Here is a 12,503-nt window from a genome sequence, read left to right on the forward strand (position 1 = left end):
GGAGCAGACAGTCCCGGGGTGCTTCTGTGTCCTTGGCAGGTGGCTGTGCCTGTGTCTGGGAGCGCTGCCTGCTCTCTATTTAAGTTTTAACTGGGAGTAACTTTCTGGGCAAGCACATTTGGAAACGCAGCAGTATGGGTAATGAACAGGAGATGGCAGATGCTATGTGGGTTTTTCAGGCTGGTTCTAGGAAGGAAAACCTTACTTTCAGCTAAAACAGTGCTGGGAGAACGGCGAAGATTCCTAAGCATATCTTAAAGTACTAATCCTTATAAAGTTGGAGCTCTGATGCATCTGGGAGGAGCTGATGTGGATGTCTGTTTATGACAAACTTCACTTAAAGTCTTGGGCTGTGACTTGCTCTGCAGAGGCCTGAGAGGAATTAGTTCAAATATGCTTGAGACCTGTTTTCTTTCCTAAACATTAGTAGCACCTGCATGATGGCTATGCAATAGATACTCCGATTTCCCATCGGGAGGCATTAGGATGAGGAGCTGTTCAGTGCCACGGTGCTGCCCCTTATGTTTGCATCCTTTAAAAATAACTCTTATCGAGCAGGTGAAAAGATACAAGAGCTTTATGGGATAAATAAATGAGTCACATTATTGCTTTTTCTCCAGTTCTTGGTGAGACAGGAGAAGCAGAAGGGTTGAGGAGCAGGTAGCTTGTAAATTGGCAGCTCAATAGTGTTTTGGCAGAGGATGCTGAGAAAGTGGAGCTGGGCCCTAGGCCACCTGCTCCCTCAGTACATTCTGATATGGATGCCAACTGAATTATCATGGTTGATAACTGCTTGGAGGGTGTTGTCTCAACCTCAATTCATTTTTACCCTTTTGGGGTATAACAGCTGAAAAAAAATAATCTTCACAAGCTGATTGTGTTTAGATGCCTTTCTGATCTGCAGAGACTAATTGCTCTGTTACGTCCATTTTTTGTGCTCATACTTTGTATATTGTGGCTAAATGGCTGTTTATTTCCAATCTTTTCTGTATGTAGTTGAAAAAAAAACTCTCTAGAAAGTTACTAATGACACAGTGTGTCAAGAGAAAGTCCTGAAAATTATTTATGATGGTTGCTGAGGGTTACTGCTTAGTTTGGGTGGTCTGGATTTATGCATATTCTACTCAAAACATTGAAGAATAATGATTGTAGTTGTCCTTGTTGACTTTGCTTTGTGTTTAAAAATAGGCTGTATGATTTCAGAAAGCTGATGGTATTGCCTGCCCCCAGGAGCTGTACAAATTCAGTAACAGCACTGAGCCTCACAAAAGCCTATGAAAGGATATTGTGGCAGTCTGTGCTGAAGTTTCACAGATTTATAGTGAAATACCAGCTGTCACCTTGAATGTAGTTCCCAATGCTGTCTGCGTTCTTGTTTGTTAGTTTGTTTGTAATGGACTGAAAAGGAAAGTTGCCTCAGTGTTTTTGCTTTGCTGGGGGAAGAGGTTTTCATCTTCTTTGTGATCCTCTATAGATAACACAAATATTTTGTAGTTCTGTGTGGTAACTTCCAGTGTTTGTTTTACTGCTGTAAAAGGATATGAGCTTCCCTGTCAGTGATGAAAGAATGAATTAATAATAATAATGTTACACTTTTAGTGTGTGTTACGAGATATTGGTTTCTGACCCCCTCTCTTACCTGTTGCTGATTTTTTATTTTTTTTTATTCTTCTGTGAAAACTTTGGTTGAGCTCTCTGTTGTCATTTTACTTCTCTACACTTCTGCTGAGGCACCTTATTTTCTTCCACATCTATTTTTAGCTTTTTCAGACCCTTGAATTTTGGTTGGAGTTGAGTGTTTTGTTTTGGATTACAAAGCTCCACTGACTTAAAATTTGATTAGTATGATGCAGAAATTCAGAGTTTACTCAGTAAAACTAAAAAGCAGATGGGCTGTCACACAACATCCTATATTTTACATTTTATTTCTTCTTACCTCTTACAGTGAACTGAGAGAATTACTTGCTGATGTTTCTTCTGTAAAAGTAGCTTTGATTTCATTAATCCAAATGAGGATTATTTTTCTCTTGTCAACTTGTTCTAATAGTTAATTATTGTCAGTGGTATGAATTTTTTCTCTTTTTAAATTTTTTTTCCTTACATTTGATTCTAACAGATACCTTTACAGCAAAAGGTGCTGCAAGAGCTGAAGTGCTCTCCTGCAATATGCATTTTTCTATACTAATGAATTCTTATATTTCTTTTTTTTTTTCTTTGACTGGAGCTGTGGTCATAGATTTCATGTATTTTTGCCTAACTGAAGATCCCATGGCTCTGCTTGTCAGTGGTGATTCCTAAATGTTTTTTGGAGTTACCATTCTCAGGATGTGTTGTAGACATGTTCTAGTTGACTGTCCATTATTGTTTGAAGTGCCCTCCATATTTGGGCTTAGGTTATTTCTTGATCCACTCATAATTCTGTTGTTCTGAATAGAATCTTTTATCCCATTACTTTTCTCAAGATTAATATCAAGCCATTAGTTTTGGCCCTTTTTCTTAATGCTGGTTCAGCTTTAGGCCTTCTGTACTCTTTTTACATATCCTTAGTTCCAAGGCCTAATAAAAATTAACATACATGAGCTGCTTCTCTTCGTAGCCAGCTCATCAGGACTCGGTGTCCAAAATTATCTGGGCTTGCTGGTTTTCTTATGTTGTTAATCTTCTTGGCTGCAGATTGGCTGTGGAAGCACGCAGATTAAACTCTGCATGTGAGATGAAGCTTTCCTGTAGATGACTGCTACTTGCAGCTCCTGCCTTCTGTTATTCATCAACCTGAAATGACCTTACACTTGGGGATTGCTACATCAGCTTTCTTCTAAGAAATGTGTGATGCTGGTGTTGTCCCCCAGCTCATCAGCATAATACTTCTGAATAGAGCTGCTTTTTTTGTTCAGTCTCTAGAAGCTGTTCTGTTACCCTTCTCACCATGTAGGCAGAAAAAACATGTGCATGCATACAGTGGACATTAAGTGTTTCTCTTATACCTTGTATTTCTCAAAGGCTGATTTTTTTTTTTTTTTTGGAGGTGGAATAACAAGTGGCAGAAGACTGCGGTGCTTTTTCAAGATAAAGACATTGGATATCATGATCAAATTCACATTGACTACTTGTATTTTTCCAGTTGCTTAAGAAAACAGGCCAAACAAGACCTTGTGAGCTTACCTAAACAAAACACTGCCAAGTTATAAAGGAAAAAATGTTTTTGCTAAGAACCATTCCTTAAACTTTTAAAAAGGAAAAGTATTTATTTCCAGAGTGACATGAGAGGAGTCTTGTGAGAAAAAAAATGAAATTTTGGGAGTAAATGCTTCTCAGCCCTCTACTTTGAACCTGATGGACCCAGATGCTTGCAAAGAATGACTTTTTTTTTCTTTTTTCAAAATCTGTACTATTTAATTTAAAGTTCTTAATTATTTCAGCTTAATAAAAATTTTATGTCTAAAAATGTATTTTGAATTAGCTTACTTTTAGTGTGCTTATTGAATGCTTGCTGTTGGTCCTTGATGTTGTGTTAACGATGTTGATGTAGCTCAAGATTGTTCCCATGGTTTCCCAATGTTTCTAGTGCAGAAATGCTATTTTGCTATTTGGTTTTGTTATGTGTTTTTTTTAAGACAGAAGATTAAATGCTAGAAATACAAATGATACATTTTCACTTGGAAAACAAAAGGGAGGATTCTCTGAATTTCAGGTACCTCCTTGTTGTGAAGCAGACTCAGGAGAAGTACCTTTGGGTGTGCAGATTTGCTCTGGTATTGCTATTGGCTAATTATTTAAAAGTAACATCTGCTTTTCTATAAGTGATTCTGAGTCCGTAACATTGGCAGTAAGAGACACTGTATACAATAAATAAAATCTCACAGTCATAGTTACGAACCTCTTTTACTTTCTTTTTTCAGTTCCTTTGTTGGGGTGGAGCAGGGAAGAAGCTTATTTTCTAAAGTCAACTGTAAAAGAGTTATAGCAGCTTATATCATGTTGAAGTGAATGTTAAGGAAAATTTGCAAACTAGAAGCTTTTCATATTAGGCTCTGCATTGCTTGTAGATAGGCATTCTTTATTTCTGTGAATTTTGTTCTCTGCTTTGCACTTGTCTGCTGCAAATTGGCTGAGCTTGGCCTTTCCTGAATGATACCAAGTGTTAATAGAGGGACAGTATTCTTGATGGGCATAGAATGTGCCTAGAGCTTTGCTATTTTTATAATACAAAATTGTTTGGAGGAGTGTGGAGTCTGATAATATTGCCTCTGCATCCTTTTCAGTTCAGATACAAAGTGGTTGATAGACCTCTAAATTTCAAGAACTTGCCAAACAATAAAAGTCTAAGGTGATACCACGTGTGGGAAGTTGTTTTAAAAACTGATATTTTTAGGTCTTGCAAGACTTGTTCTCATGGCTAGTATTCCATTTTCTTTCTATCAGTTTCTTTAATTCATCCTTGTTTGCTGTTTCCTCTACTTTCCTTCCTTTCCCTTCTCTTCATTCAGTGTTTTTTTCCCCTGAATATTTTCTCAGTGAAAGTTAGAGAATTAATGATACTCCCTGTTCAATGGTTAATTCTTTTTCTAAGTTTGTGTCCTTTCTGTTGCTTGTGTGCCTCCATGCTCTAGCAAGGGTTAGTAGATCAAGTGCTGGGACTACAGGTAGTAGCAGCTTTTTCTTGTCTAATCATTCGATGCTACTCTAGCAAGAGTGTTTAAGTGGTCTTTTGTCAATTTTGAAGTATTATCTCAGACGTACTATTACTGTGTTTCTCTTCTAGAAAGAAAGAACTTTCAACTACCAAGAAAGATCGAGTGAATCATTGCCTAACAATATGTGAAAACATAGTTGCTCAGTCTTTAAGGTAATACAATGTCTTTAACTTACAGTGTTAATTTGAATAGCTGCTTTAGAGTGTTAGTTATTTGGGGGCTTTCTGAGAATTGCTGATTTTAAATGCTCAACTTCTGTTTGAAACTGAAATGTCGCTTTTTGTTTTACCAACTCAAAAGCTAAGAAGTAATTTTGTTTATGCATTGGTAGAGTAGTCATTATCCTTCTACTTCAGACAGAGAAACTGAGGCATAGATATTAAACACCTTGACAGATTAGGTAGGAAAGAGAAGGAAAATGATCTCCTAACTCCTTATGAGCTGCTTAAATCCACCAAATGTCTTCTCTTGTATAACTGTATATAATATATGTGTAGTTGGATTATGAAACCCCTAAAAATGAGCACTGGTGTTTGCTTTTCTTAGTATGCATTGTAATTTTCTGATGTTTGTTTATTTAGAAATTCTCCAGAATTCCAGAAACTGCTGGGGATTGCTATGGAACTCTTTCTCCTCTGCAGTGAGGATACAGAATCTGATGTCCGGATGGTTGCTGATGAATGCCTTAATAAAGTTATTAAAGTAAGAACTTTAATATGCTGTACTAGCAGATTTTACCTTTTCTTGATGCTGTTTCTGGTATGAATTCACACTGATGTTCTTCTGGTTGCTTTTCTTATTGTTGATAGTATCTTAGGTTAAGTAAGAGTCTTTACTAAATTCTCTATGTGCTTTTTGTGTTCAGATCAAGATATTTAACTTCTGAAATTCATTGTTGTAATCAATTATTTTCTGCAGTTGTTCATTAACTTTGTTCTCTTCAAGTTAACGAAAACAAGAATGTGGGCTTTTCTAAAATCATCTTGTATGGGAGGAATACTCTATTATTGTTTGGTAAACAAAAAGATACTCAAGGTGAAGAAAGGTAAAAATATTTTTTAAAAGCTGACCAAAATAGTTAGTGGCTTTTTATTCCAACCTAGTAGGATGCTGTATATCTGGTAGTGTGATTTGCTGAGACTTGGAGGAGAGGCTTTTAGACAATAAGTAGGATGAATATGGTGTTTCGGTGATTATTACCCTATTCTGATCCAGAATGAAGGGTTTGTTGGGAGAACAGCAGTCGGGCATTCATAGGAGGTTAGGCAAGGTCTAAATCTTGTTTCAAAGTATCTTAAAACCTTGTTAGTAGTTGCTGTGAGCTGCTGCTTCTAGGACAGGTTTACCTTCACCTGCCCTTTTTTTTTTCTTTCCTGTTTACTGAAATACTTTTACCTTTGAGTCAATGTAATATATCAGCATGATAAATCTAGTTGATGCAAAGTTCAAGTGCTTTAGAAATATGCAGGTAATTTTCTTTAGCATGAAGGGGTATGTAGAAGAAAGCAAATAAAACATCCCTATTTCTGTAGAGGTTTCTCTACAAACTCTAGAGAGTTCAATTTGTTTGATATATATGAATTAATGAAGTTTGGGGGTTGAGCTTGTGGTTGAAAGTTATATGGAGAAAGCTGATTGATTATGTAGTGTATTCCATAAATAGGGGGAATGAGGAAATGCAAATGACTCTTGCTTTTTTGTTTTGCCTTATTGCTCTTTGCTCTGTTCATTCTGATTTGAATGTTTTTTCCATTTGCAGGACTTCAGCACTCTTTGAAATGCATACACCATTATGTAACTTAATTTACTTTAAAAGCTTCTCTGAAACAGTTCTAGAGAATGCAAACTTACTTTCTTCTTTCCACCAAACTCTTCTGTAGGCTTGGTATAAAATCGACCTTTTTAATTCATTGATATATTTAGTATTGTTGGGTTTTGGCATGTTTCAAGGTAACTTGAAAAACTTTGGATTTTCTCAACTTTTTGTATGGTAGTTTGTTTTGTTTTAAAGATCAAAGTCATTTTAAATGACAGAGTCTTCTATCAGCCAGTAAGCTTGCCCATTGGTCACAGCTATGAAATGGTGGTTGTAATATTCCAGCCACGGGGATGTATCAGACTGTTGTCGAAGCTCGTCATAGATTTTATTCAGTTTCTATCTTTCATGCTGTGTGGAGGCAATTCAGTCTTTAGGCAGATGGTCTCTCATGTATAAATGCAGAGACAAAAAGATGAGCAGTTTTATTTTTGGTTGTGCAAGTAGCAGTGGTGCTTGTGAAGAGTGGAGCAGTGACATCAGTCCCCATAGCTTGCACATTAGTCAACATTCAGCTTTTTTACTACCTCAGTCATTTTAGAGACCATTTGTGTTGCTAAAAAGATGCATTATATTTTTCTCTTTAAATGTAAGCATGTCAATGTGAGCATTACCTGTGTAATTGTGTGTCTGTCTGGAGGTTGTGCTCATTAGTCTAATATGCTAACACTTCTGTATAGATAAGGCTGTAAATTGGAACAAGGAAGAAGTTTATCTAAACACCCTGTAGATCATCTTTAAGTATCACAGCACTTACCCATTAGAACCTTACAGACTGCAGAAATGGCTCAAGGCTTAAATAGCTTTGGTGTTACCTTTATTTAAAAGGAAAAAATACCCTGTTTGTAGTTAACAGTTTTCTGCAAGTAAGGTGTTGCTGAAGCTGTTTTGGTTTTGAAGGTGGTGTCTGGTGTTGTAGTAATCTCTATGCTAATGATACTGAGGGGACTGTTCACACAGATTGCAGTACAGTTGGTGTCAGTAATTGTGCTTTATTATTTGTGGTAATTAGAGTTGTCTATACTTAGAATTTTTTTTTCAGTTGAGACTTTTTAGATTCTAGCCTGCTAAATAAAGGTAAACACTAGTAAAAAGAGTTGTTCCAGTTGACTGTGTTGTAAGGACAGTTTACCCTTGAAGTCAAATAGTAGCTGGTTTCTGTTTGTGTTGCTTGATACTCTTACACACACGTGCAGCGAATTTCCCTTAAAAGCTAATTTTTGTAAAGTGAGATTTATTCTTAACCTACTGTCATGTAGGCATCTGCAGTTAGTAGCTGGGGTGCTTATGACAATGTAAAGATCGAAGCCCGGTAAATTTTTTCTAGGAAAGGTAATACCATTTTATTGTAATGATTGATGTAACTGAAGGGGAGTGGGGGTTTGGGGCATACTATTTTAGACTAGGGAACTCAAGCTCTGGAGGAGCTACAGGCAGTTCAGTGACCATGCTTAAGCAGTTGTGACCTCTACATCAGCATGTGCCATGTAAGGTTTTGTTGTCATCGTGAGTAATCCTGTGAAGATATGAGCTTAATAGTGGTAGTCAAGAAGGCAGATAGAAAATTAGAAATTATTAAATTTTGGGGCAAGGAATAGAATATAGATAGAAATATAATAGAATAAGGGATTAAATACTCTATGTTATAGCACTATATAAATCTACAATGCATTAATCTACAATGTGCAATTTGCACATTGTATTAAAGTTTAATTTTCATCTGAGGAAGTGGTGGTGAAAATGTTCGTATATTGTACTATGCAGTAGAAGAAGAGTAAAAGAGAGTTCTGGTATGTACACAAAATTTCCTGTAGGGAGAGATTATGTATAGCGGAACTATATTTTTATACATTTTTTTTCTTCTCTGCTATTTTAAAAATGGAGGGGGAAATGATTGAGTTGAGGTGAAAAGAAAAATTACTGCTTCTTGGTACTTACTTTAATTTCATGTACCCCAGTTCTTAGCTAGACTGCAGATTCAAACTACAATATATGCTCTGTTGCAGGAGGTTTGATCAGAATCTGGGGTGCAGTAGTTCTGGTGTCCAGAACACCTTGTGGCAATAAACGGATGTAGAAAATAGGCAGATTCATGAAAGAAGGGTTTTTCAAGGGCTGCTAAAGGCAATGGTACAAATACAGCCTCAGTTTGAGAAACAGGAGGTTACTTGACGGTGGGGATGAATATCAGAGAATACCTTTACTGCTTGGGAATACTGTTTTTTTTGCTTTAATACTCTGTTCATGAATATTTACTCCTGGCAATTGCCAGTTGGCATGTTAGGTTGGCTCTGCTTGTTGTCTCATTCCATATGGCCTTTTTTAGGTAGAATGGGTAAAGCAGTCATATTAACCGCAAATAACTGTTAATAACTGTTTAGGAATTTGTCTGCATTTCTGTTTTATGTTTGTGTGAAAGGTAAAGGTATCTTTCTTTAGTATTTAGCACATTCCTGGTTACACATCAAATGCAGAGGCAATTTGATTGTTCTGTGCCTTTTTTGAAGCTGTTTGATTGCAAGTGTAACTCTTCCTGTGAAGTGCCTCTCCTCTGACACAATGCATTCTCAATGCATTTTCTTGCAGGCTTTGATGGATTCCAATCTTCCTAGGTTACAATTAGAACTGTATAAAGAGATTAAAAAGGTGAGTTTCTAACTTTCATATCCTTTTGAAATATGGTACCTAGTATGTGTTTTTGTGTATTCGAATGTGGCATTTATGTAAATAAATAGCGTATGTCTTATAAGATCAAGATCAAAGCTTCACTTTGGAAGGATGTGTGACAGTTTAATATATTATTCTACCCAGTTCCTCACTATTGGCCCCATTGTTTAGATTTAACCACTCTTGAAACCTTATCTGGCAGAAAATATGTGAGCATTTGGTGTGAACAGCAGTCTGAGTTAACCTTAGTGACTGCACCCAATGAATAAGGCATATTCATGTTTGCTCCACTGACCAATCTGGAAAGAGTATCTTCAAGCAAAAGGTTGCTGAAAAGTGGGTGGAGGACAGTGACATTCATAATTTGAAATAAAGTTTTGGAGGACTCATAAGGACCTGAAGTGACCTGACACAAGTTTTAACTATGTTTTCTGAATGTGTGATATGTACTTACAGCTTTTGTAAGAAGTATAGGTAAAAATACTGAATCATCTCTCTTCATAGCAGAAGTCATTTTAATTGTGTCCACGGGAAGAATTTTAGTAATATACTTTTTAAAGTATATGACTACAAAAGGAAAATGCTCTATGCTGGTCAGTGTCACTGAAATCGTGTTTCTTGCATCTAGAAGCATATAGCAAGGCTATATAAAAAGCAAGGCTTGTATAGAGAGAAAGTATAGATGTTATTTGTCATACAGTAATGCTACAGTTTTTTGTTACATTTTATTGGGAATGACAGGACTCTAGAAAATAAAGTAAATAACAAAAGCAATGTGGATAGCATTTAATCTGTTAGATGTGGACTATTTGTAGGCCTTGCGCAAATATCTTACTGTATCGTACCCTTAATGTCCTGCAAAATTTTTGAGGGTATAGAAATAAATGTTAGCTAGACATTAACAAAACAGCCAACATGGACAAAAATCACATTCAAGTTTCTGCATGTTATGACCAGATGCAGGAGGAAGTATTTTGTTGTTCAGGTGCCATGTGCTTCTTGAATAGTTGCTTTCAGATTCATGGCACAGACAAGAGAGAAGTAGCAGGCATAACAGGAGCACCCAGCAGACTGAATTTTGTTTGTGCATCGGTTGGATCACTTTAAGATCTGTTTGGCTCTGAAGCTCAAAAGTGCTCATTTTGTAATTCAGGTGCAAGTTTTTTTACTTGTCATGTTAACAAGGCCATGAGCTTTTGTTATACTAGCTAAAGAAAGTATGAAAGAAATGAGTTTCTAAACATCTCAGCTCTGTCTTCAAAGGGACTTGCTTTAAGAAGCATTTTGTTTAGGTTCAAACTACATGAGGTACACAATTTCTCCTAGACTTCTATTGATTTGCATGGTTTTCTGTTTTTCCAGCAATACTAAGGAACTTTACTGTATCCTTAAACACTGGGTCTAAAGCCATTCCAGCTCAAGACACTAATTTTCTGGATGCAAGCCATCATGAAGTGATACAGATCAATATGTGGATTTTTTCTTTGTTGCACTCAGGAGCTGAACATTACTTATTTGCATATCTCCACTTCTGTCAATTTTATGCTGCACTTATATCTCTGCAAGTGTTCCAGTTATTTTTTTAGACTCTGATATCATCAGTGTTTCTTTGTTGGCTGATGCTGTTCTCTGCGGTATTTTAAGCTGATTTCAGCAGACTGGAGATCTCAGACATTGCCTTCTTTCTTATAGTTCCTTACTGTATTCATTTTGGGTCACTTGGAAAATTCCTAAAAGCATGTAGAAAAATGAAACAGTCATGAGGTTGACTTAACTTCCTTTGGACTAAAGGAAATATATGACTTCCAACTAAGGGAAGTGGTTAAATCTAAATCTGTTGAAGTCAAATTGTATAAAACCATATACTGTTCTGTATTATAGATATTATTTAGGAAATGGTTTTGCCGAAATATAACAATGTACTTTGCCTAGAATGGTGCTTCCAGAAGTCTGCGTGCTGCACTCTGGAGATTTGCTGAGCTTGCCCATCTAGTTCGGCCTCAAAAGTGCAGGTAAGAAAATCCTGGTAGTGAACTTTCCGAAAAACACTTAACAAACTATAGGTGTTAACAAAAAGGTACAGTCCTTAATTTAAAATGTATAGCTGGAGGTTGGAAGAGTTCCTGTCACATTATTCTCTTTAAAGTAACTTTATTTATTATCTGGTTTTCTTTCAGCAGAATTTTTAGTTTTGTCCTGTACATGACTCTGGGGGAAGTGGAGGGAAACTTCTGGAGACTATGACTTGCAATTTTTTAAGTGCATTCTACTCTTGAGTTCTATCTTAATGTTGGCAAATTGTATTCAAAAGTCTGGTGTCTCATTACATTCTATATAGCTAACAGGTGCATTTTTTATGATTTAGTAATACCACAGAATTTAAATGTGAATTAAAAATGTTTAGGTGGGTGTAGTTGTTCTGATCTGAAGTGAGTTTTTCTCCTTTGCCACACTTAGGCCATACTTAGTGAACCTTTTGCCCTGTCTAACACGGATAAGTAAGAGACCCGAAGAGTCGGTACAGGAGACACTAGCTGCAGCAATACCAAAAATCATGGCGGCCTTTGGCAATTTTGCAAACGACAATGAGATTAAGGTATCTCTCTTGAACCTCTTAGTGCTCCCTGTTATATCTCAAAGCACAGTAAGCTATCAGCATTATCAATTAGATGTTACAGAAAGCAGCATCACAGCTGCATTTCTGAATTAAAGCAAAAAGTGCCCTTGCTAGATACACGTTAAGTAATGCTTTGAGTGGATGAAAAATGCATTTGCTGATTACTTAATTCACTTCTATCTCCTTTTCTTTCTCCTGAACTTAAGTAAGATATCTTTATTTTTAGGCTTTATTGAAGGCTTTCATAGCTAATCTGAAATCGAGCTCCCCTACTATCCGTCGAACAGCAGCAGGATCAGCAGTGAGCATCTGTCAACATTCACGAAGAACACAGTATTTCTATGCCTGGTTATTGAATGTACTTTTAGGTAAGATTAAAAAATAATGGATTTGCTTCAGGTATAAGTAACATGTTTTTTTTCCATGTAAGACACTTTTCAGATGCAGGAAGTTTTCAGGGAAAGCAAGAATATGTAGATTACCAGTTACCCCAATAATGCTTTCTGTATGTTGTGTTGTTAGGTGAAGATATGACTAAAGCAGTTTGTATCTCTGTGTGTGCTGTAGTGCTAGTTCAGTAATGTTGAAAAAAAGCTAGGGAAACAAATAGTCTGTTGGAAAACAAGAGGACTTAGGGATCCTGGAAGAACTTGCTCAGGAGACTTATGTTGCTCACCAGCTTGGTTTTTAGTGCAGCAGATCTGAATGG

At 36.5% G+C, this 12,503-nt stretch overlaps 1 protein-coding gene across 1 annotated transcript in view; it reads left to right on the forward strand.

Moving 5' to 3' along the window:
• Positions 1 to 12,503, forward strand: part of HTT (huntingtin) — a 75,514-nt gene that overhangs the window by 1,816 nt on the left and 61,195 nt on the right. Inside the window, exons 3-8 of the mRNA XM_010000293.1 lie at positions 4,763 to 4,846; positions 5,276 to 5,396; positions 9,097 to 9,156; positions 11,110 to 11,189; positions 11,635 to 11,773; positions 12,021 to 12,162. Coding sequence (XP_009998595.1) covers positions 4,763 to 4,846; positions 5,276 to 5,396; positions 9,097 to 9,156; positions 11,110 to 11,189; positions 11,635 to 11,773; positions 12,021 to 12,162 — 626 coding nt within the window. The remainder of the gene's footprint in view (positions 1 to 4,762; positions 4,847 to 5,275; positions 5,397 to 9,096; positions 9,157 to 11,109; positions 11,190 to 11,634; positions 11,774 to 12,020; positions 12,163 to 12,503) is intronic.

The sequence above is a fragment of the Chaetura pelagica genome, unplaced genomic scaffold (assembly GCF_000747805.2).
Source record: "Chaetura pelagica isolate M959 unplaced genomic scaffold, ChaPel_1.0 scaffold116, whole genome shotgun sequence".
NCBI classification, from domain to species: Eukaryota; Metazoa; Chordata; class Aves; order Apodiformes; family Apodidae; genus Chaetura; species Chaetura pelagica.